This window comes from Arachis stenosperma, chromosome 4 (assembly GCF_014773155.1).
Source record: "Arachis stenosperma cultivar V10309 chromosome 4, arast.V10309.gnm1.PFL2, whole genome shotgun sequence".
NCBI lineage: Eukaryota > Viridiplantae > Streptophyta > Magnoliopsida > Fabales > Fabaceae > Arachis > Arachis stenosperma.
Genome location: NC_080380.1, coordinates 17,007,282 through 17,028,797, shown reverse-complemented (window position 1 = coordinate 17,028,797; position 21,516 = coordinate 17,007,282). Strand labels below are relative to the sequence as shown.

The 21,516-nt window shown below is 34.5% G+C and overlaps 4 protein-coding genes and 1 pseudogene across 12 annotated transcripts; 2 read left to right on the top strand and 3 right to left on the bottom strand.

Annotated features, from left to right (window-relative positions):
- Positions 1–30: 30 nt before the first annotated feature.
- LOC130974317 (GTP-binding protein SAR1A-like) lies at positions 31–2,060 on the bottom strand. Its single transcript, XM_057899139.1, has 3 exons — positions 1,797–2,060; positions 1,541–1,672; positions 31–647 (listed from the first exon to the last, which is right to left on the bottom strand). The coding sequence occupies exons 1-3, from the start codon at positions 1,923–1,925 to the stop codon at positions 327–329; spliced, it is 582 nt and encodes a 193-aa protein (XP_057755122.1). The 5' UTR covers positions 1,926–2,060; the 3' UTR covers positions 31–326.
- A 765-nt stretch (positions 2,061–2,825) lies between these two features.
- Positions 2,826–4,516, top strand: LOC130974320 (uncharacterized; annotated as a pseudogene).
- Positions 4,517–6,590: 2,074 nt separating this feature from the next.
- LOC130974315 (DNA-binding protein BIN4-like) lies at positions 6,591–15,402 on the top strand. 5 transcript variants are annotated; one of them, XM_057899137.1, is made up of 15 exons: positions 6,591–6,879; positions 8,960–9,029; positions 9,112–9,382; positions 9,848–9,909; positions 10,245–10,524; positions 10,627–10,688; positions 10,832–10,885; positions 11,023–11,140; positions 11,645–11,691; positions 11,835–11,861; positions 12,087–12,162; positions 12,263–12,396; positions 12,480–12,746; positions 13,077–13,706; positions 14,522–15,402. In XM_057899137.1, the coding sequence occupies exons 2-13, from the start codon at positions 8,982–8,984 to the stop codon at positions 12,600–12,602; spliced, it is 1,302 nt and encodes a 433-aa protein (XP_057755120.1). In that variant the 5' UTR covers positions 6,591–6,879; positions 8,960–8,981; the 3' UTR covers positions 12,603–12,746; positions 13,077–13,706; positions 14,522–15,402. The 5 variants fall into 5 exon arrangements, with proteins under 5 accessions (XP_057755120.1, XP_057755121.1, XP_057755117.1 ...); XM_057899138.1 differs by lacking the exon at positions 14,522–15,402 and adding an exon at positions 13,810–14,042 and having other exon boundaries at positions 12,492–12,746; XM_057899134.1 differs by lacking the exon at positions 14,522–15,402 and adding an exon at positions 13,810–14,042.
- LOC130974705 (pathogenesis-related protein 5-like) lies at positions 13,378–14,251 on the bottom strand. The gene is made up of 2 exons (XM_057899564.1): positions 13,780–14,251; positions 13,378–13,673 (listed from the first exon to the last, which is right to left on the bottom strand). The coding sequence occupies exons 1-2, from the start codon at positions 14,249–14,251 to the stop codon at positions 13,378–13,380; spliced, it is 768 nt and encodes a 255-aa protein (XP_057755547.1).
- Positions 15,403–17,544: 2,142 nt separating the features above from the next.
- Positions 17,545–21,194, bottom strand: LOC130974319 (uncharacterized). Of its 5 annotated transcripts, none has more exons than XM_057899143.1 (4): positions 20,765–21,194; positions 20,146–20,232; positions 19,898–20,035; positions 17,545–19,545 (listed from the first exon to the last, which is right to left on the bottom strand). In XM_057899143.1, exon 4 carries the CDS (start codon positions 19,476–19,478, stop codon positions 19,041–19,043), a length of 438 nt encoding a protein of 145 aa, XP_057755126.1. In that variant the 5' UTR covers positions 19,479–19,545; positions 19,898–20,035; positions 20,146–20,232; positions 20,765–21,194; the 3' UTR covers positions 17,545–19,040. The 5 variants fall into 5 exon arrangements, with proteins under 5 accessions (XP_057755126.1, XP_057755128.1, XP_057755125.1 ...); XM_057899145.1 differs by lacking the exon at positions 20,765–21,194 and adding an exon at positions 20,312–20,749; XM_057899142.1 differs by lacking the exon at positions 19,898–20,035 and having other exon boundaries at positions 17,546–19,545.
- Positions 21,195–21,516: the final 322 nt, after the last annotated feature.

The following is a 21,516-nucleotide window of genomic DNA, read 5'->3' as shown; positions in this document are numbered from 1 at the left end:
CAATATATAGGAGACATCACAAATGGGAACTATGAAAATGTTATGTCCATTGCATGGAATAAGGATTTAGCTATAACCTATAGTAGTTTTTATTAATGAGGCCCGGTACCAAACTACGATATTGAAGCAGTAAATTAGCAAGCATGTTTTCAGAAATATAAAGAATGAAAAAAAAAATAAGAAAAAAGGCAATACTACTCATTTAAGTATGAATTCTCCAGGGGTAACCACCACCCTGGAAACTACACAGCCAAATGCTGATATTCAATCCAGTTGAAGGTAAATCAACAACACTGAGGATACTTATTTGTCTATATCTTCTTTCATCATTTGATGTACTGAGAAAGCCACTTAAAGCCTTCGCCATACCCCATCTTGCGGACAATACTGCACATGAACACCTCCAGAGGGCGGAGGTTGGAGTCGGCAAGATTGACCTTTCCCTTGCCTGTGGTGAAGTTGGTCAGTCCCATGTGGTAACGCAGCTCCTCCTCCGATGCAGCATAAGGTATGTCAATCTTGTTTCCCAATATAAGGAAAGGTACTTTCGCCAGTGACTCATCTGCAAGAAGAGCATCCAGTTCCTTCTTTGATTCTGCAAACCGTTCCTTATCATATGCATCAACCAGATAAACCACAGCATCCACCTACATCAAATAAAATTTACAGTTCAACCTGCTAGTCCAAGGAGAAAAACTATATACTCCAAAGATTAGGACTAACTCGGCCTATGTTTACATAGCCGGTCCCAATCCCTGCGACAGCCAACATAAAACTGTGTCGCATAGCAACGCATGGCTAGGATGCAATGACGTCTCATGTAGGGTTGTGTAAGACCTGCAGCGAACGTAAAACTTTGTTGCATCCCAATGCATGAACATGACACTACATTTTTAAACCATGTAGCCAACCTCATCTAGTGGGAAAAGGCTTTGTTGATTAAATATTAGGATAAATAAATGTGAGATAATAGACATCACAGAACAAAAGCCAGTGGCACATTCCTTCTATCTATAAAATACTCCTTGAATTCAATTTTATCTGTCACTATTGCGGTCACTTTTCGCCACATACTTGGATCAATTTTAGCTCACAGCATGCATTCATGCATAAATTGGCTTAACTAGGAGGTTCCATTGGCTTAACTAGTCAAAATTGTAACCGAACAATTACTGAATTGTGGTTGAATTGAAAGGTATGTTATCTAAAAAAATAATAATTCATGGTCTAACCAGTTTAACTAGAAGGTTGGTCCAACTTTTAAAACAATGGTCAGAAACATAAAAAACAGGAATCACAATAAGAACTTAAATTTCCAAATTTTAAGCGAACCACCCTACACAATATTAATAACAAGACAACACAAATAGAAGAGTGGCATTGAAAGTTTGAAACTCATCATCAAAGCCACCAATGAGCATGGAGCTCAGCTGGAGGAGACTGCTATAAGCAACTATGTTATAAAGGAGAGCTTTGTGGTTCAATCCTCCAATACCTATGGTGACCCCATGAAAAAGGAACAAAGAAACTAAGAATTAACCTGAGCATAATAGTCCCTCCAGACTCTGCGAGCAATCTGGTGTCCCCCCAAATCAAAGGCTTTGAATTTGATCTTCCCAATACTCAACTCCTCCGAAGTTGGGTATTGAGTTGGTTGATGCTGAACTAACCTCTGCAACAACAACAACGACAACAAAGAAAACACACAAATTTCAAAACTTTTTCAACAATTGCTTCATAAATTGATCAATCAATTAATTAGTTAATTTGAAAAAGTTTAGATTAAATAAACCTACCTCGTCTTTGAGCATGTGAAGCAAGGTGGTCTTGCCAGCATTATCAAGCCCTAGGAACAATATTTTCGCTTCCTTTTGCCACAGACCCAGTGATGCCAAAATTCCATAGAACCAATCAAAAAGAAACATTTTTTTTCTCTCCGAAACAAAAAAAATTTCCTAAGCCTGAGAGTTTTCAGGCGACGACTTCGCCGGAATGTGCAACCGGCGACGGAAAGAAAGACACAGAAAACGAAAAGAGAAAAAAATTATATTTTTGTTCACTTGGGTAATTTTTTAGTCAAATTATTTTTTTTTTGGAATGTATATAGGTGACGCTGGGTACTGGTTACCGATGTGGCAGGTAAAGGTGACGCTGTGGTGTGACGTGTTTCCGTCGAATGCTTGACTTGGAAAGTTAAGGGGAATGATGAGGTGACTGGAAGAGCCGGTTGTTGGGCAGGTGTGCTACGTGTAAGCGTTTGGTTGGGTGGTACGCGTCACTGGGTTTGACACAGTGAGAGGGAGTGCTTGCGTGTATGAAGAGGGGGCGAATATATTTATTTAGCTAGAAAGAAAGGAAAGTACTAGAAAATAGTCAAATGCTTATTAAAGAAAAATAAGAAAGCAGTCAACCAGTTTTTTTTTTAATTTTTAATATTATTTGTCATCTAATGATCTAATTAAACAATAATTACATGAGTGGGATTCTAGATTTAGGTTTTATAATAATCCGTTCTGTTTTTGAAACTCGATCTTTCTATTGTAATAGATGATAGGATTTTGAGTTGAATTCCATTATTTTTCAAATGTAGAAGAATGAAAATAATAGATTATTGAAAGTCCTTGTAGAAGAAAAGGTTAAGTGAAATTACTAAACGGGATAATTAAAGATTACTTATTGAAAAGTGTAAATTCTTAGGTATCTTTCCACTTGAGTATGACTGAAATCTGTGTTGTTGTGGTAGCTGTGTGACCTGCAGAGGATTAGGGCATGGCATTGAAGTTGAAGTGTGGAAGAGTTCTTAAGAGGTTGTTTCCACTAAAGGAATGTAGGTATATGGCAAATCTATGGTTGCAGCTCCTGCAAATGTTATTTATATGTCGAGTATTTTGGGCCGTGATGGACCAAATCCTGTGCATAAGTGCGACTGGAAATGTGAAAACGAAAATATTTGTGGGAACATGTATCGCTGCAAGCTAACAGGGCTAACTCACATCTGTGATAAAAACTGTAACCAGAAAATTTTGTATGATAACCACAGCTCGCTTTGTAGAACAAGAAGTCAAATTTTCCCCCTTACACCAGCAGAAGAACAAGCAGTGAGGGGTGTTCGAAGAAAGCTCGATGCGGATAATTCATCGTCTGATGGCTGTGGTTTTAAGCGTAGACGGGATGCACAATTCCATACTTCTCCTTTCAAGAGATCTTTTTCTGCTGTCAGTCCTATCTGCAGCCAAGTTGGAGATGGCATGGAGATGAGCTAGATACATATTTCCTTCCTTTTTGGATCTTTTTTTCTTTTTCCCTTTTACTATCAGATGAGTATCAATTAAAGCACTTGATTAAATAGACTACATATTGGTGGACAACATGTATGTCCATCCATTTTGAGAACTCCTTATATTTTCAGTAATAATGTAATGTGGCACTTAAAGTAGCTTGACTGGTTTAGTATTCAGATGACTTTAGTTTCTTGCTTACCTTGGTGGGAAGTAGACATTTAGCTGGCTACAAGATGAAACTCAGACTTTATGATGCCTGGATTTGATTTAGGACCTGAAATGATATACTATGTATCAGCATTCAACAATTTACTTAACTGTAACCCTTTTCTAGCTGGCTGTTTTGTAGTTTCTAGCGAATATCTAATTGCAAAGCATAACTTTCCAAGAGTTGGTGCATTAATTACTAATACTACTGCTGTGAGTGGCACTATTTTATTTTAGATCTTGTTTATCTTAATTCCATTAGAATAGTGCACCATTGGCAGTCATGTCTATTAGGCTGATAATTCTAATCAGGGTAATTTTTGATAACCTTGATCAATGTAGGTAAGGTTCCTAATATGCTCAAAATAGTCAAGTACGAAGTATGTGAAAAACACTACTCTTTCTTTTTTTTTTGTTCATTTTTCCTTCCTGAATGTCTTCCTACTTTTGCAGACTCATCAGAGATGGAATAGCTTACATTTTTAAAATTGTCATTCTATTATCTTTTCTTTACATCCTCTGATTAATTGCTAGCTGTCTGAGTTTAATGTAACTTGTGCAGGTTCAGAAGCATGTACTATCAAGGAACTTTATAAACATTTGTATTGCAGATAAATATAGAATTGGTTTATATTAGAAAATGAAATATTGATACCTATCTGCTTATTTTCTAGATGTAGGAACAAGCATTGCCACTTATGCTAAAATTTGCATCTACTGGAGTTTGGGTAGGAGGATGATTATGGGGTTGTGAAGAATCTTGAGATTCCACAGGTGCTTCAGACAGGAAGTGACAGACAGATGGTTATGATGTCCTCACTTTGCAAGTTTTAATGAATCTGTTAAGATTTGAAAAGCTTGGAAAGTATGTACCCAGTTACATGGTAAATTGAGACCACATTTCATTATCCACCAAATCAGATTATCATCTATTGAGTGTGACATTTATTGGGCTAAAAGAGAAGGACTTGATCAAGGCAGACCTAGTTATTTGCAAATATGAGCACAGTGTATATATCAAACTTGCATTTCCTCTATACATTTGAGTATTGAAAAAGATTTACCCTGTATTTGAGCCTTAGGATATTTTCTTGCAAGTTTTTCATTGTCATATGGGCAGATTCAACTTTGTATTAAATGATATTATGTATTTTGAAATTTTGATGCCATAAATTTGTAATGGTAACCATGGCTGTTGCTTTTACTTTATCATTTTTGTAACATACCATTAATATTAATTAGTGGAACATTTAGAACAGTTGAGTTTCACTTGTGTATACAAAGTATTCTTATGTTATAAAGATAGAAAATTTATTAAGCCAAGGAAGCCAAAGCAAGTTGCCATTCAGAATAAATCTTAGCAAAAAGGTTTACCTAAATAACAAGTTTTGAATCCACCATAGACCAAAGATAGGTAAAATCTTAGCAAAAAGGTTTACTTAAATAACAAGTTTTGAATCCACCATAGACCAAAGATAGGTAAAATCTTATACAATTGCTCTCGTTGATAGTCGAACTAACTGAGCTACGAGAGTTTGTTAATATTTTTGTTTTGAAAATCCTATTTAATGTATTTAAAGGATTTTGAATATTTGCTTTGGAATTTGTTTTATGAATCAATTTAAGGACAAGTTACATAATCAAAATGAATTGGTTTTGAATTTATCCAATTACAACTTTTTGAAACGAAAGACATGTTTGTAACTTTTTTTTATCCTATGTAAACCGCTATTAGCTGTAGCAGTTTTAATTTAAATATAATCCGCTACAAGCTAGCGCAAATTATGTGAGAAAAGGTATTGAACAAAAATTGTTAGAGACTATAGTGGTTTCGGAAAAAATCTGTGGGAGGTTCTAACAATTCACGTGAAGCTGGTTATTCTTAGGTGAATTCTAATGTGTGAAATTTTTTATAATCTCTAGATGTGACTGAATTGACATTTGGATCTTCCATTATAAATATAAATAGTAAGATTAAATTGACTAATTCCATTTTAAATAAGCTATTAAGATACGAAAATGTTTGGAATAATAAAAATAATTCTAATTGACATAATTAGAAAATAAATTATTATTATTATTATTATTATTATTATGAGAGTTTAAGAAATAATGCTAAATAATTATCCTGTGATGATGATTTATTTGGAGCTTGAATAAGTAAAGTAACTAACTGTTATAATGATCTTTATCATTCGACACTAAACATGTATATTTTTTTAAAAAAATTAATAAAAAAATTGTTATAAAATATTTAAACAAATTATTCTATATTTCATTTTTTTGTAAATTTTTTTTATCCCAAAAGACATGCACAAATATATCACTATTATATAATGTTTTTTTTTTACTTAATTTGTTTGACTTTGTTTTTATATGTGTATACACAGTATATTGATATGAGCTTAGATCCGATTCGCACACTAATAAGATCGAATTGCGAATTTCAGGTAGATTTTCGCATATCCTATCAATCTGCAAAATATAAATAAATAAGTAATTTTTTTTATATTTTATTTCAAATAATAATTATTATATATGTCGTATTATTTTATTTTTATTATTTAGGAAAAGTATGTTTAATAATATTTTAGAAGTTAAAAAAGTGAAAAAAATATTGATTTTTTAATAAAAATAAGTTTTTTAAAAATATTTTATATTTTGCAAATATATCCGATTTGCAAATGTGCGGATCAGATCCAAACTAAAAAAACGTATAAATTGGATCCGATATTGAAATTTTGACGATCTGATTCACATTGCCTTGCTATTTGCATCTAATGCAGTTCTTATCTATTTAATAAATCCTCTTTTTAACTTAAGTTATCATAGATAGTATTTTAATTTATGTTCTATTAATTAGATCTCTAAATATCAATGCTCTAAAAATCGAACTGGACTGGCTGGTGAACCGGTTCAACCGGAGACCGGTGTGTAAAACGGTCCGGCCCACCTCTTAAAACCGCTTATACAAAAACCGTTCAGAAACCGATGAATTGGACGGTAACCGGTCGGTTGGACCGGACCGGAAACCGACCGGTTCGCATAAAGCAACGTCGTTTGCCCTTTTTTTTAAAAAAAAAAAACAAAAGTTAAAACCCAACCCCCCTCCCCAACACACACCAAACACCCCTTCCTTCGAACATCGAAGCAGCTAGCCCTAAGGTTCCCCAGACGGCCAGACCCAAAACCCAACTTCGTCGCCGGAACCGCCGCCGCCGTCCGTGGTTGTCTGCGTCTTCGCGGCCTCCTCCTTCCCCTGTCCCAAAGGCATACGGCCAGAGCTTCTCTTCTAGCTCGGCGCGTCATCCATTCTGCCGGTGAAGTTGCTGTTCGAGGCTTCCAGCTGCTGCGCCGTCGTCTCGCCGTTGACGTCCTGCTGTGGTGGAAGGTTAGTGGCACTGTGATTTCTGTTGAATACTTTGGATTATTAAATTTGAATGTCTCTAAAGTTTGAAGTAGTGATTTGTGATTTTGAATGTCTCTGATTACTTGATTATTTATTTGTGTTTTGAATATGAAATTTGTGATAAATGATAACTGATTTGTTCTGCTGCTGTTGCCATTTTTTTCTCAGTAAACTCATAAGCATTGAACTGTGCTGTTTTCCCTCAAATTAATTTTGGTTCATGTGATTTAATTGGTGTTTAGGGTACAAAGTGAAAAGCTATTTTTAATTGGATTTGCAAGGTGATTTTTGGTTGATTTTTTATTTAATTTGGTAATAGTGTTTATGATTGGGTTTATCTGGTTTTCATTCTTTTTGAATTTGGTAATAGTGTGATTATTTGTTGGTGTTTTGTAATATTTGTTGCTGAATGATGGTTGTTCGTTCTTGCCTCTGTTTAGTAATATTTATTGAAATTTCGTACATTTTCATTGCTACACTCTTCAACTATGGATTGTATTATATGCTGCTAGATTTGAACTCATCAAAGTTCCCTGAATTTAAGTTCTCCTTTGGAGACACATATTCAATTACCAGTGAAATGATAAACAATCCTGCATCACTTGGTAAACATGCATCTGCCTCTAGCTAATTCAATATAAATAGTGAATTTATTTATTTTTTTAATTCTTTACAAATTATTAAATGGGGAATTGGAATACAATTAATAATGTCGGTACAAAGTTTTGGGCTGACAAAATTTACCTTTGTTTCAAGGGTTTTATGTGTCACGGAATTTGCTAAGATTATTGTTATAATGGAAATTGTTAAAGTTTCAAAGGGTCATTCACAATTCCTTTGTGCTTGCAGCCTCTTAGCAACTTATGCCATAGTTAAGCATTACTTGCCTAGTCCAGTATGTATGCTCTTTGGTTCCCTAGAGCAAACATTGTGTGAATTCATGAATATTATAATGTTTCTTGGAGACATCTCATGTTAACAACAGAGACAAAAATTCACCTCACTGCACTATATAATCATGCATCCAAGCTCATATATATTTCCAGTTAGTTTGTAGTTGTGTACTATAAGTGATTTGTACATATCATCGTAAAAAAAAAAATAACTGGTTACAATTGTTTATTGAAAATGTGCAAATTTAAGTCATGAAAGTTGTTTGTATAATGTGAGATCTCAATGAATAAGTAGCTTTGCATTGTATTCAATGATTATTTGAACCTTCAGTGTTGTCTTATCTATTTTTATGCTATTAATTCATCTCTACATGTTGCTTGACATATTCTAAAATCAATCAAAAGGCACCGTTGTATCATGTCTTACCTATTTGTCAAGTATATTAATATATTTTGTAATATTAATGTATTTTTGTGATTAATTCCTATTATTTGTAATATTAAGGAGATGGATTCACCATTAGTATTACAAGGTTTGTTCAATTTGTTTGATCTTTTTTAATTCTTTACATTAGGAAAGAGATGAAAGAGATATTGTTGACTGAATGACAGTGTTGTTATGAGACAAAAAGTGGGTTGAGTTATAGTTTAGGATGTTTATTTATAATTTATTTATTATTTTATTCTAAAATGGTTTTTTCGGTTGAACCACGGTTGAACCGATTGGACTAGTAAACCAGTGAACCAGTGACTAGAGCGGTTCAATGACCGGTCCGGTTCTCAGAACCTTGCTTGTATATCATATATAATTGTGAGCTGCTGTATTTTTTATTTTCTGTTAAAAGATGAAACATGTTCTTTGTGAATATGAAGTTTAAGTTGGTCATTTTTTGTTGCAGTAATTTTAATCAAGTATATATTATGGTTAATTGGTTAGATTATTTTTCATTTAATTAACAGTATAACAATTTTGTCTCAAATTTTACAAAAGGAAAAAAGCTTTATGGCGCGGGGCAGGCTAAGATTTTCAGACTGCTGGCCTGCCCGGTTTAGTGGTGGGCTTCGGCACGGCGGGCTGGGGAGGGGAGGGGTGGGGCGTACATGCCTGTTTGCCACCTCCTATATCATGCAACTGACTTTAATGTTATACATGTATATATTACTTTTAGCAATCAACACAGAGAAACAGCAATGAGTGATTCAAGGGAGAGCTCCCCAGATTGGTTGCGTTCTTTTCAGGTAATTTGATCAGTTTCCATTGGGATAGATGATGAGTTACCATGCTTTACATCCTCAGATAAATTTTATTATTATTGACTAGGTGCCATCGCATTCGCCATTGATACTGTCATCTGATTCCAAGTCCTTACATGACGATAGCCTATCAATTGGGGATGAGACTGATGCTGAAGGATCATCTCTGGAGATCAGCAAGTGTAAGAGTAAGAATAAGAGTAAGAGCAGGAGCACTGGTCTTGGCAAAAGCCGTTATAAGTCTTCACCTAGAAAGACATTAGAAGTAGCTGCTGTTGAAATAGAAGGTTGTACTACGTCATCTAGAAGAAAGAAATCAGAGAAGCAAAATGCAGAAGGTATACTGATTTGTATTTGTGTTTAGAGTTCTGTATTGATGAGTAAATAGAGCATTTAAGTTCAGAGGTCTAGGACATGAGTGATGCAATCCTAATTAATTGTTTATTAACAGAACAGAAAAAAGGCTGTATAGATTATCTATACTAATTGCTGAGAGAGTCTCCCGCGTTTGATGCCTTCTCTATATTTCTAAAATTTTCCAAATTTTACTCTCAATATAAGTAAAATCTAGGGGATTTTTTTTGGAATCAATTAAACACAAAAGACCCATGACTTACACACATTGGAGCTATTATTTTTTTGTACTTCTAATTTAAAACCAATCTGCATATAGTTTTATTCCCCCCCCTAAAAACATGATATCATTAACATATCAGGCTTTGTTTCTATCTAGTGATAGCATGCAACAATCATTTTACAATTTGCTACTTTATTGAATTGTCGTTTGGTCTCTTATGATGCAGGAGACATAGAGGAAAGGAAGATTGGCATTGATTCAAACAATGACATGCATGTCGAGCATAAAGTAAGAACCTTGCCCCATTAATTCTTAGGTGGGATCAGTAGTTTTAGAGAAGCTATTGATATTTCATCCTTGAACATCAAGAGGATTCTAATCCATCAAGCATAGAATATCTAACCAGTATACCATTTTTTCTCGTCCTTAGAATAATTCTGTTTCCTACTACAACACCAATATGAGCATTGCAGGGTCGGATAGGTAAAGGATTAAGAATGATATATCACCAGAAAAAAGGAAGCATATTTTCCCTTGTATTTTATAAGAAAAATGTGTTTGGCTTGCTAACGCTTGGCTGCGATTACTTTCTGGTTGCTGATTAGTCAAATGTTTTTGCATAGGAATCTGTTTATCCAATTTTGAGTCTATCATCGGATTCTGAGTCGTGCCTTGATCATACCCCCAAAAAAGAAATTCGTAACAATCAGGTGGAAGCTTCTCAGCAACAAATACCTCAATTGATTAGTGAAGAAGCTAAGGATAAAATTATCCTTGGCAATGATGGAAAGTCTCCATCCAGAAAGGGTTCAAAAGGAAAGTCTTCTCAGAAACCAATTCATGTAGAAGAAGATCATTCACCAGTGAAAGGGAAGAAAACAAAGGGCAGTGCAAAGGAGAGAGGTATGGAATGGGTTAGTATGGGCATATAAGTTGTAAGATATCACTCCATTCTCTTTTTATGGATTTCTGACCATGTGCTTGTGGTTTCTACAAATGGGACAGGTAGTGGTGGAGATCTGGAGGCTGAGGAGGAAGAAACTTGTGAAAAGCTCATTGAGACAAATGTAAGAATGACTACAATAATTAATTAATTATAATGACTCACCACACTCCCATGACTTTGAAACTGAAATAAGTGATAGCCATCATAAGCTATCTTGTTATCTAGTCCAGCATCCTGATTTTGCGTGCTATTTGTAATTTGCAGGTCTCCTCTTCAAGGCTGCCTTTGGTGCTTTCTGAGAAAGTTCAACGCACAAAGGTAGGATAGCAACTATATGTTATGGATTTTTCTTTGCTGTATGTTGTGTTTTGTAATTGGAAGGGCCATGTTGTTATGTTCTCTTCTTAATTCATGAGAATGGAAAGGGTACCTGAGGAGGAGCTTTGGTTTTGCAGGCTCTTGTTGAGTGCCAAGGTGACTCCATAGATCTCAGTGGTGATGTGGGAGCTGTAGGCCGGGTTATAATTTCAGATTCTGCATCCAGAGATCAGGAAATGCACTTAGACTTGAAAGGTACTTTTTGTTTTAGCTCATATATTTTCTGATTCCCAAAGAAATCAGAGAGTTTCATCAATATAAAGACATGGACAAATATTTTCTTAATCATAATATTGTAGCGTGAGTATGTGAAGAAAAAACAGAGTACAGTTTAGTAATGTCAACTTACTTCTTATGGCAAAATTATTACATGTGGAGTTCCCAAAATACAAAAGGACTCATGCTTCGTATTTTAAAAATAGGAATATCGGAATCATAAGCACAGTACTTTCTTTTCTTCTTAATGACATATTATATTGTTTTTTTTATTTAAATAAAAATCATCATAAATATTACCTCAGTTTTTTAGCTTAAAAAGAGAGAAAAAAGAAAGAAAAAACTTCTCGTAATATATTTTCATTCCTTTCCTAAGTTATATGCCTTTATAATATGTTCATTATAAGTATATTTCGTTTTCTGTGTTAGTTTTAGGCAGTGACAAACTGTTTCTGATTGTTTGTATTGTTGCCATCATTTCAGGAACTATATACAAAACATCTATAGTTCCTTGCCGGACATTTTGTGTGGTAAGTAATTAAGTTGGATGTAATCTGCATTTAAAATTTTTATTTGTAATGTCCTTGTGGCTAGTTACCTTCATGATCGAGTTATATCAAACCTTTTCTGCTTGTATTTTTCAAACACTGATACGAGCTGGTTATTTGTTCAGGTTAGCTTTGGACAGTCCGAGGCAAAGGTCTGTTGATTATCTAATATTTTCGTATTTACTCACATATTTGAAAATTGTTTGACGCAATTATTACTATCCTGAGTTATAAATCTGTATTTATTGTCAAGGTTTCTCTTCTACTTTTTATTTGTGTTATTCATCAGTATCAGCCCTGACAAGGATTATGATAAATATCTGCTGTCATTATGTTTAACTGATATTTTGATGCTATTCTTAATATTTCTTCATCAGATAGAGGCCATTATGAATGACTTCATACAGCTGGAGCCACAATCTAATGTATATGAAGCTGAAACTATGGTTGAAGGTTATTTGCATCTACCAAATTGAGGCTTTTATTTCTGGTAGTTTTTCCTTTATATTATGAATAAACTCTTTACTCACATCTTAACCTTTCATGTGAGAAGGGACACTGGATGGTTTTGCCTTCGATTCAGATGAGGAAGCTGGCAAGATGCCAAAGGCCACCCAAACTGATCAAAATGAGCATGCTGAGGAAGAAACTCACAGTAAATCCAAAGGGAAGGGTGACAAGAAAACAGTAAGTTCCTAAAAAGTTTTCTTGGTTTCAGATTCTCCCTTTATAAATGAAAATGCTGCTGCATACATACTAAATTGTATAAGATTTGGATACAGGGTGCTGAAAAGAAAAGAGGTAGAAGTACTGGAGGAAAACCACAACCTAAGACAGTAAAGAAAAAAGCTCCAAAAAAAGCTCCAAATTCTAAGGCAAAGACGAAGAATTGAAGAATTGAGTTGAAGAAGTGTTCCATTTTGTATGTTGTAAACTTATACTCAATCCTTGGGTTAAAAGTACTAGTTGATGAAATACTTTGCCCATGTCAGAGATAATAACACTACAGCAGCAACAAATCCACCCCAGAAGAATTGGTACTTTTATGATTGGTGAATGAGTTCTTATCAAATCCTTCTTACATGTTCCTGTTTCCATAATACTCACATTGTAGTTTCTTTTCCAGTGAATTATTATTTGTTATCTCTGCTTTTAGTTAACTTGTATTAGCTGGCTAATATAATTTTTGAAATATTACTTTGTTAACTAAATTCTGCCAAACATGGGAGAATGAATTTCAGGATTCTAATTTTCCTGATTACATTGACTATGCTTGTTCCCCTCCAAAGAATGTCTTGCAAGATTGTAAATCTTGTTCGCTGATTGCTAATATTATTCTTGCTTGTTCATTTCAATCTCACGAGCAGGGATTCTTTTCTCCCTCTTTTGAGAAGCACTCCTGGAGTTTCTTGTCATTCCATATCAATAATGTTCGTGTCTTAGAAACACTGAGAAAGAAGATCGAGAATCAAGAGAATGATAGGCGCTGGTAAGGGCAAGAGAGTATTTGATGAGGAAGTAACTTGCTTACGCTTGGGCTTTCTAGGTGGTGGTGTATGATTTTGGTTTTTCATCCTGTGTTGTAAATTGTAATGTAAAATGTTAGTTAGTTATTGGATGGGTTTATCATGAAAATGTGGCAATAAACAAAAAGAGAAGGGAAACAAATCACAGTTGTGGAAGATGATGCATAGTTGTAAACCTGTAGGGACAAAAAACAATCTCATATTCACTAGCTTTGCAAGTGAAAGTGCTGGTTCCATCATCAAATGCATAACTATAAGCTCTAGGACACGCCTTCTTGAAGATAGTTGAATAAATTGTAGGCTGGCAACTCTTTGGGTTAGCATATTGTCCAGCGCAGCAGTACCGATCCGACTTGAATGCCTCACAAGCACTTCTGCACCCTACTACACCACGCTGGTTTCCTTCTTCACCAAGCACTTGAAGTTCTCTAGGGCAACCTATACCATTGCATTTTTTTATAATTCTATAAGGTACCCTTTTTATTCTCGCATGTTAGCTTTCAGCTGTATAGTTTATTTTCTTTATGTACTTTTGAACTCTTACCTCTGTTGATATCAGTCACGCATCCTGTAGCATTACAGGCTCCACCAGATACACCTCGTGGTAGAGCCACTAACGGCAAATTGTAGCCATCTACCATGCTGACATCGTAGAAATCTTGTCCATTGGCTCCGTCGAGTGTTATCTCAAACAGCGAGGTAGGAGGTGCTGCACCATTTCCATCACATTCCAGTTTTCCCCCACAGTCACCAGTTAGGCATTTGCCAGCTCCTGTGACATCAAATTTGCAACCCGTCCTTGCCCATATTCGTCCCGACCATCCTGGTACCGTGGTTAGTCTGACACTTTGGCCTGAGTCCAACTGGAATCCAGTCGTTGATAGTTTAGGGCTCCCTGAACCAGCAAGTGTACCAGGCCATATAGTATGAGGGCAGTTGTTGATTATGGTGAATGTGTAAGAGAAAGTGTTAGAGAAAAATGTTAAGAGAATAAGTAACCTAGGCCAGGGTGCCATAGTTGTGTATTTGAAGGATTATATTTGGTAGTAAAAGTTGAGTCCTAAGGGGGTACCTAGGGAATTGGTGCGAGAAAGGGAGTAGTCAATGGCCCCCCATTTGATATTTATAAGGATGTTGAAGGAGGTAATTGTATGGTATTACCGTATCCGTTATGCAATGTAGAACCAAATCGTTACGTTGCTTAAACCAATATTGTGGATTTTGCATTTCTTTTATTGTGGATGGCCTCTGTTGAAAGCAATTTGCTTTTTTTTGGTTTGCACCAGGGTATCCAACAGGCCGGAAGCCTAATGACTAATCCCTCGGGTACTGCAGAGGTACACAAAGTGGGCGATCCTCCCAAGCAAGCAAGCTCCATTCCCATTCTCCAATGAGTATCGAACCCGGGAGAAATGGTTAAGGGACACAGACCCTCATCTATTTGTGCCAACTTGCGTTGGTAGCAATTCTTTGCTTTTGCTGTTGCATGGGAAATTTCACAAACTTTTGGAAATCACGGATTTCCTCGTAGAATCGTGTATAGAACTTCCTAGGTTGAACCTTGTAAGAATTTGCATGGATTATTCGGTGTGTTTCCAAGTCCAAAGGTAGAAATAGAACTTTGACTTTTACCAAGGTCTTATAGGAAGCAAAATTATTTTTCAATGGTGAAAAATAGAAATTGACCTCAACCTCCCTCAACCTCGAGTATGCAAATTAAGCAGTTATCCACCGCGAAGACTAAGGCTGCGAGAGGATTTTCCCCGAGACAATTTTGTATATCTTAAACTTTTGGGTTAAGTACGATTTTTGTCTCTAAGGTATAGGTTGAAAATTTTTTTTGTGCCTAATCTTTTTTTATATACAAAATCGTCTCTAAGGTTTAAATTAAATTTTAAAATCGTCTTTTTTACTTAAATTTTAAAATTTTGGACCAAATTACCCATAACAAAAAATTATAAAATTAAAAAAAAATAAGAGAGGGAGAGTGTTTTTTCTCCTATGAAGGGGAAGAGAAGAAGAACAAGGGAGAAGGGAAGAAGAAAAAGTTGGTCATGATTCACCTCTGCCTCCGCTTTCACCGCTAAATATTTAAAACTAAGTTAAACCTTAGGGACGATTTTAAATTCAAGTTAAACCTTAGAGAACGTTTTATATACAAAAAAAAGTTGGGGATGAAAAAAATTTTCAATCTATATCTTAGAACCAAAATCGTACTTAACTCTAAACTTTTTGAGAAAACTTGGAGTTTTGGTAGTAAATTTTGCGCAAACTTATTATAAACAAATTTAAAAGCTTGCCTGGAAGAAATCCATTTTTCTAAGTGATATTTTGATTGAGAAGTAAAAATGAAGTGAGAATTTTTATAAATTCATTTTGTATGTAATTTTATCTATTAAATTTAGGGCAAGTTACATAATTAAATGAATTAGTTTGGAATTTATCCAATTGCAACTTTCTGAAACGGAAGACATGTTTGTAATTTTTTTACAAGGGAAAAGGTGTCGAATAGAAATCGCTAGAGGCTGTAGAGGTTGTAGTGGTTTCTAAAGGATTCAAGCAATGCATGAATTGTTACTGACTATATCGATTTATGAAGAAACGTTGGCATGTTTAATCTGTGGGAGGTTCTAGCGGTTTTTGTGAAGCTGGTTTCTCTATAAATACAAGTGCAAGACAATTGAAAAGAAGTGGAGATATTTAGAGATCTAATTAATAGAACATAAATTAAAATATTATCTATGATAACTTAAGTTAAAAAGAGAATTTATTAAATAGATAAGAACTGCATTAAATGCAAATAGCGAGGCAATGTGAATCAGATCGTCAAAATTTCAATTCAGTCTGGACTAAAATCATCGGATCGGATCCAATATATACGTTTTTTAGTTTGGATCTGATCCGCACATTTGCAAATCGGATAAATTTTGCAAAATATAAAATATTTTTAAAAAACTTATTTTTATTAAAAAATCAATATTTTTTCACTCTTTTAACTTCTAAAATATTATTAAACATACTTTTTCCAAATAATAAAAATAAAATAATACAACATATATAATAATTATTATTTGAAATAAAAAATATAAAAATTACTTATTTATTTATATTTTGCAGATTCATAGGATATACGAAAATCTACCTAAAATTCGCAATTCGATCTCATTAGTGTGCGAATCGGATCTAATCTCATATCAATATATTGTGTATACACATATAAAAACAAAATCAAACAAATTAAGTAAAAAAAAAAACATTATATAATAGTGATATATTTGTGCATGTCTTTTGGGATAAAAAAATTTACAAATAAATGAAATATAGAATAATTTGTTTAAATATTTTATAACAATTTTTTATTAATTTTTTTTAAAAAATATACATATTTAGTGTAGAATGATAAAGATCATTATAACAGTTGGTTACTTTGCTTATTCAAGCTCCAAATAAATCATCATCACAGGATAATTATTTAGCATTATTTCTTAAACTCTCATAATAATAATAATAATAATAATAATAATTTATTTTCTAATTATGTCAATTAGAATTATTTTTTTATTCCAAACATTCTCGTATCTTAATAGTTTATTTAAAATGGAATTAGTCAATTTAATCTTACTATTTATATTTATAATGGAAGATTCAAATGTCAATTCAGTCACATCTAAAGATTATAAAAAATTTCACACATTAGAATTCACCAGCTTCATGTGAATTGCTAGAACCTCCCACAGATTTTTTCAAAAACCACTATAGTCTCTAACAATTTCTGTTCAATACCTTTTCTCACATAATTTGCACTAGCTTGTAGCCGATTATATTTAAATTAAAACTGCTACAGCTAATAGCGGTTTACATAGGGTAAAAAAAAAGTTACAAATATGTCTTTCGTTTCAAAAAGTTGTAATTGGATAAATTCAAAACCAATTCATTTTAATTATGTAACTTGTCCTTAAATTGTTTCATAAAACAAATTCCAAAGCAAATATTCAAAATCCTTTAAATACATTAAATAAGATTTCCAAAACAAAAATATTAACAAGCTTTCGTAGTTCAGTTAGTTCGACTCTCAACGAGAGCAATTGTATAAGATTTTACCTATCTTTGGTCTATGGTGGATTCAAAACTTGTTATTTAGGTAAACCTTTTTGCTAAGATTTTACCTATCTTTGTGGTCTATGGTGGATTCAAAACTTGTTATTTAGGTAAACCTTTTTGCTAAGATTTATTGTGAATGACAACTTGCTTTGGCTTCCTTGGCTTAATAAATTTTCTATCTTTATAACATAAAAATACTTTGTATACACAAGTGAAACTCAACTGTTCTAAATGTTCCACTAATTAATATTAATGGTATGTTACAAAAATGATAGAGTAAAAACAACAGCCATGGTTACCATTACAAATTTATGGCATCAAAATTTCAAAATACATAATATCATTCAATACAAAGTTGAATCTGCCCAGACGACAATGAAAAACTTGCAAGAAAATATCCTAAGGCTCAAATACAGGGTAAATCTTTTTCAATACTCAAATGTATAGAGGAAATGCAAGTTTGATATATACATTGTGCTCATACTTGCAAATAACTAGGTCTGCCTTGATCAAGTTCTTCTCTTTTAGCCCAATAAATGTCACACCCAATAGATGATAATCTGATTTGGTGGATAAAGAAATGTGGTCTTAATTTAACATGTAACTGGGTATATACTTTCCAAGCTTTTCAAATCTTAACAGATTCATTAAAACTTGCAAAGCGAGGACATCGTAACCATCTGTCTGTCACTTCCTGTCTGAAGCACCTGTGGAATCTCAAGATTCTTCACAACCCCATAACCATCCTCCTATCCAAACTCCAGTAGATGCAAACTTTAGCATAAGTGGCAATGCTTGTTCCTACATCTAGAAAATAAGCAGATAGGTATCAATATTTCATTTTCTAATATAAACCAATTCTATATTTATCTGCAATACAAATGTTTATAAAGCTCCTTGATAGTACATGCTTCTGAACCTGCACAAGTTACATTAAACTCAGACAGCCAGCAATAAATCAGAGGATGTAAAGAAAAGATAATAGAATGACAATTTTAAAAATGTAAGCTATTCCATCTCTGGTGAGTCTGCAAAGTAGGAAGACATTCAGGAAGGAAAAATGAAAAAAAAAAAAGAAAGAGTAGTGTTTTTCACATACTTCATACTTGACTATTTTGAGCATATTAGGAACATTACCTGCATTGATCAAGGTTATCAAAAATTACCCTGATTAGAATTATCAGCCTAATAGACATGACTGCCAATGGTGCACTATTCTAATGGAATTAAGATAAACAAGATCTAAAATAAAATAGTGCCACTCACAGCAGTAGTATTAGTAATTAACGCACCAACTCTTGGAAAGTTATGCATTGCAATTAGATATTCGCTAGAAACTACAAAACAGCCAGCTAGAAAAGGGTTATAGTTAAGTAAATTGTTGAATGCTGATACATAGTACATCATTTCAGGTCCTAAATCAAATCCAGGCATCATAAAGTCTGAGTTTCATCTTGTAGCCAGCTAAATGTCTGCTTCCCACCAAGGTAAGCAAGAAACTAAAGTCATCTGAATACTAAACCAGTCAAGCTACTTTAAGTGCCACATTACATTATTACTGGAAATATAAGGAGTTCTCAAAGTGGATGGACATACATATTGTCCACCAATAGGTAGTCCATTTATTCAAGTGCTGTAATTGATACTCATTTGATAGTAAAAGGGAAAAAGAAAAAAAGATCCAAAAAGGAAGGAAATATGTATCTAGCTCATATCCATGCCATCTCCAACTTGGCTGCAGATAGGACTGACAGCAGAAAAAGATCTCTCGAAAGGAGAAGTATGGAATTGTGCATCCCGTCTATGCTTAAAATCACAGCCATCAGACGATGAATTATCCGCATCGAGCTTTCTTCGAACACCCCTCACTGCTTGTTCCTCTGCTAGTGTAAGGGGGAAAATTTGACCACTTGCTCTACAAAGCGAGCTGTGGTTATCATACAAAATTCTCTGGTTACAGTTTTTATCACAGATGTGAGTTAGCCCTGTTAGCTTGCAGTGATACATGTTCCCACAAACATTTTCGTTTTCACATTTCCAGTCGCACTTATGCACAGGATTTGGTCCATCACGGCCCAAAATACTCGACATATAAATAACATTTGCAGGAGCTGCAACCATAGATTTACCATATACCTCCATTCCTTTAGTGGAAACAACCTCTTAAGAACTCTTCCACACTTCAACTTCAATGCCTTGCCCTAATCCTCTGCAGGTCACACAGCCACCACAACAACACAGATTTCAGTCATACTCAAGTGGAAAGATACCTAAGGATTTACACTTTCCGATAAGTAACCTTTAATTATCCCGTTTAGTGATTTCACTTAACCTTTTCTTCTACAAGGACTTTCAATAATCTATTATTCCCATTCTTCTACATTTGAAAAATAATGGAATTCAACTCAAAATACTATCACCTATCACAATAGAAAGATCGAGTTTCAAAAACAGAACGGATTATTATAAAACCTAAATCTAGAATCCGACTAATGTAATTATTGTTTAATTAGATCATTAGATGACAAATAATATTAAAATCAAGGTTGTGAGAACCGGACCGGTCAATAAACCGGTGAGGTCACTGGTTCAATGATTCACTGGTTCGACCGGAGTTCAACCGGGATTCAACCGGTTTAATTAAATATTAAATAAAAGGCAGTGAAGGAGGCTCGGCGTTCTCTAGTAAGCTGCATAACCTACACTCAATAGTGAAAAAAACCAGTTATGTTGCCACTTCTTAGAAAAATTATGTGTGTCCTTATTCATTATCATCTCAAAATGACAATATCTTGTATCAGCTTCTTACCTTTTGTTCTAGAACCACCAAATCCTTCTTTAATTTTGAGATCGTCGAATTCTTCCTACGTATGATGTCTTCTAGTTCAGTAGCCCTCTGTTTTAAACAGTATCATAAGTGATTAGTAAACCAGACAAAAGGTGAATTTGAATGCAATGTGAATGAGTATTATCACCTTGTAATTAGCAGTCTCAGAGGATTTCATGAAGTAGCAAACAAATTCATGAAGCCATCAAACAAATTCATGAAAAAATAACCTCAGAATCATGAAGCCAGCAAACAAACAAATAATGAAGCCAGTAACAAAATCATGAACAGAGAACAAATAAATCAAGCACAGAAAATCAAAATCAGAAGGCAGCAACAAAATCAATTTTACCATACCACCATCAACAATTCAGATTCAATGAAAATCAGCAACCAAAATTAACAACTCAATCAGAAAAACCAGCATAAAGCCATAAACAACTCAGAATTAACATAAACAACTCAGAATCAGAAAAAATTCTAGCATTAACAATGTTCATCAACAACGCAGAATCGGAAATATCAACGACCAACAACTCAAAAATCAGAATAAATAAAATTAACAAAATAACCAAAAATAAATTGAGGCGGTAGTGCTTACCGGCGGCGAGGGAGGAAAGAAGGTGATGGCGCGGTGAATACTCCACAGCCGAGCAGAGAGACACGTCGCAGTGAGAAAGAGAGAGACAGAGAGAGCTCGAAGCCTCGAATAGAGAGAGAACTCGAAGAGAGAGATGGGCACCAACAAATCGAGCATAGACGACAATGGAGAAGCCCTTCGCGGCGGCGTCACCAAAAGTTCCGAACAAGCACTCGACGTTGAGGAGAAGAGGATCGAGAAGCGAGCAGACCTTCCACGAGCGAAGACGGCACCCAAGTCTGTCTCTGCCGGCGGCAACAACACCGTCTATTGGAAGAGAAGAGCTCGGCGATGGGATGGGGTTGGGTTCCTACCGCCGTTAGGGTTTGAGTTTGCCCAGTGAGAGAGAGAGAGAGAAAGGGGCAGGGGTGGGTGAGGGCCTGAGGGGTTATTAACGTTTTTTTTTAACAATATATATATATATATATATATATATATATATATATACTGAACCGGAAAAAAACCGAGCGGTTTTGGTAGTTTACCGATTAACCACCGGTTTGACTGGTTTTTAAGTCGGTTTTTATAGGACGGTTTTTCACAGCAACTGAACTAGACAATTAATCGATTTCTGGTTAATCCGGTCGAACCGGCCGGTCCGATTCAGTTTTCAGAACAATGCCTTTTAGAACTAATTTATTTGATGAAGTATGTATATATATATATATATATATATATATATATTTTTGTGAATATATCCGTCAGAATTTAAA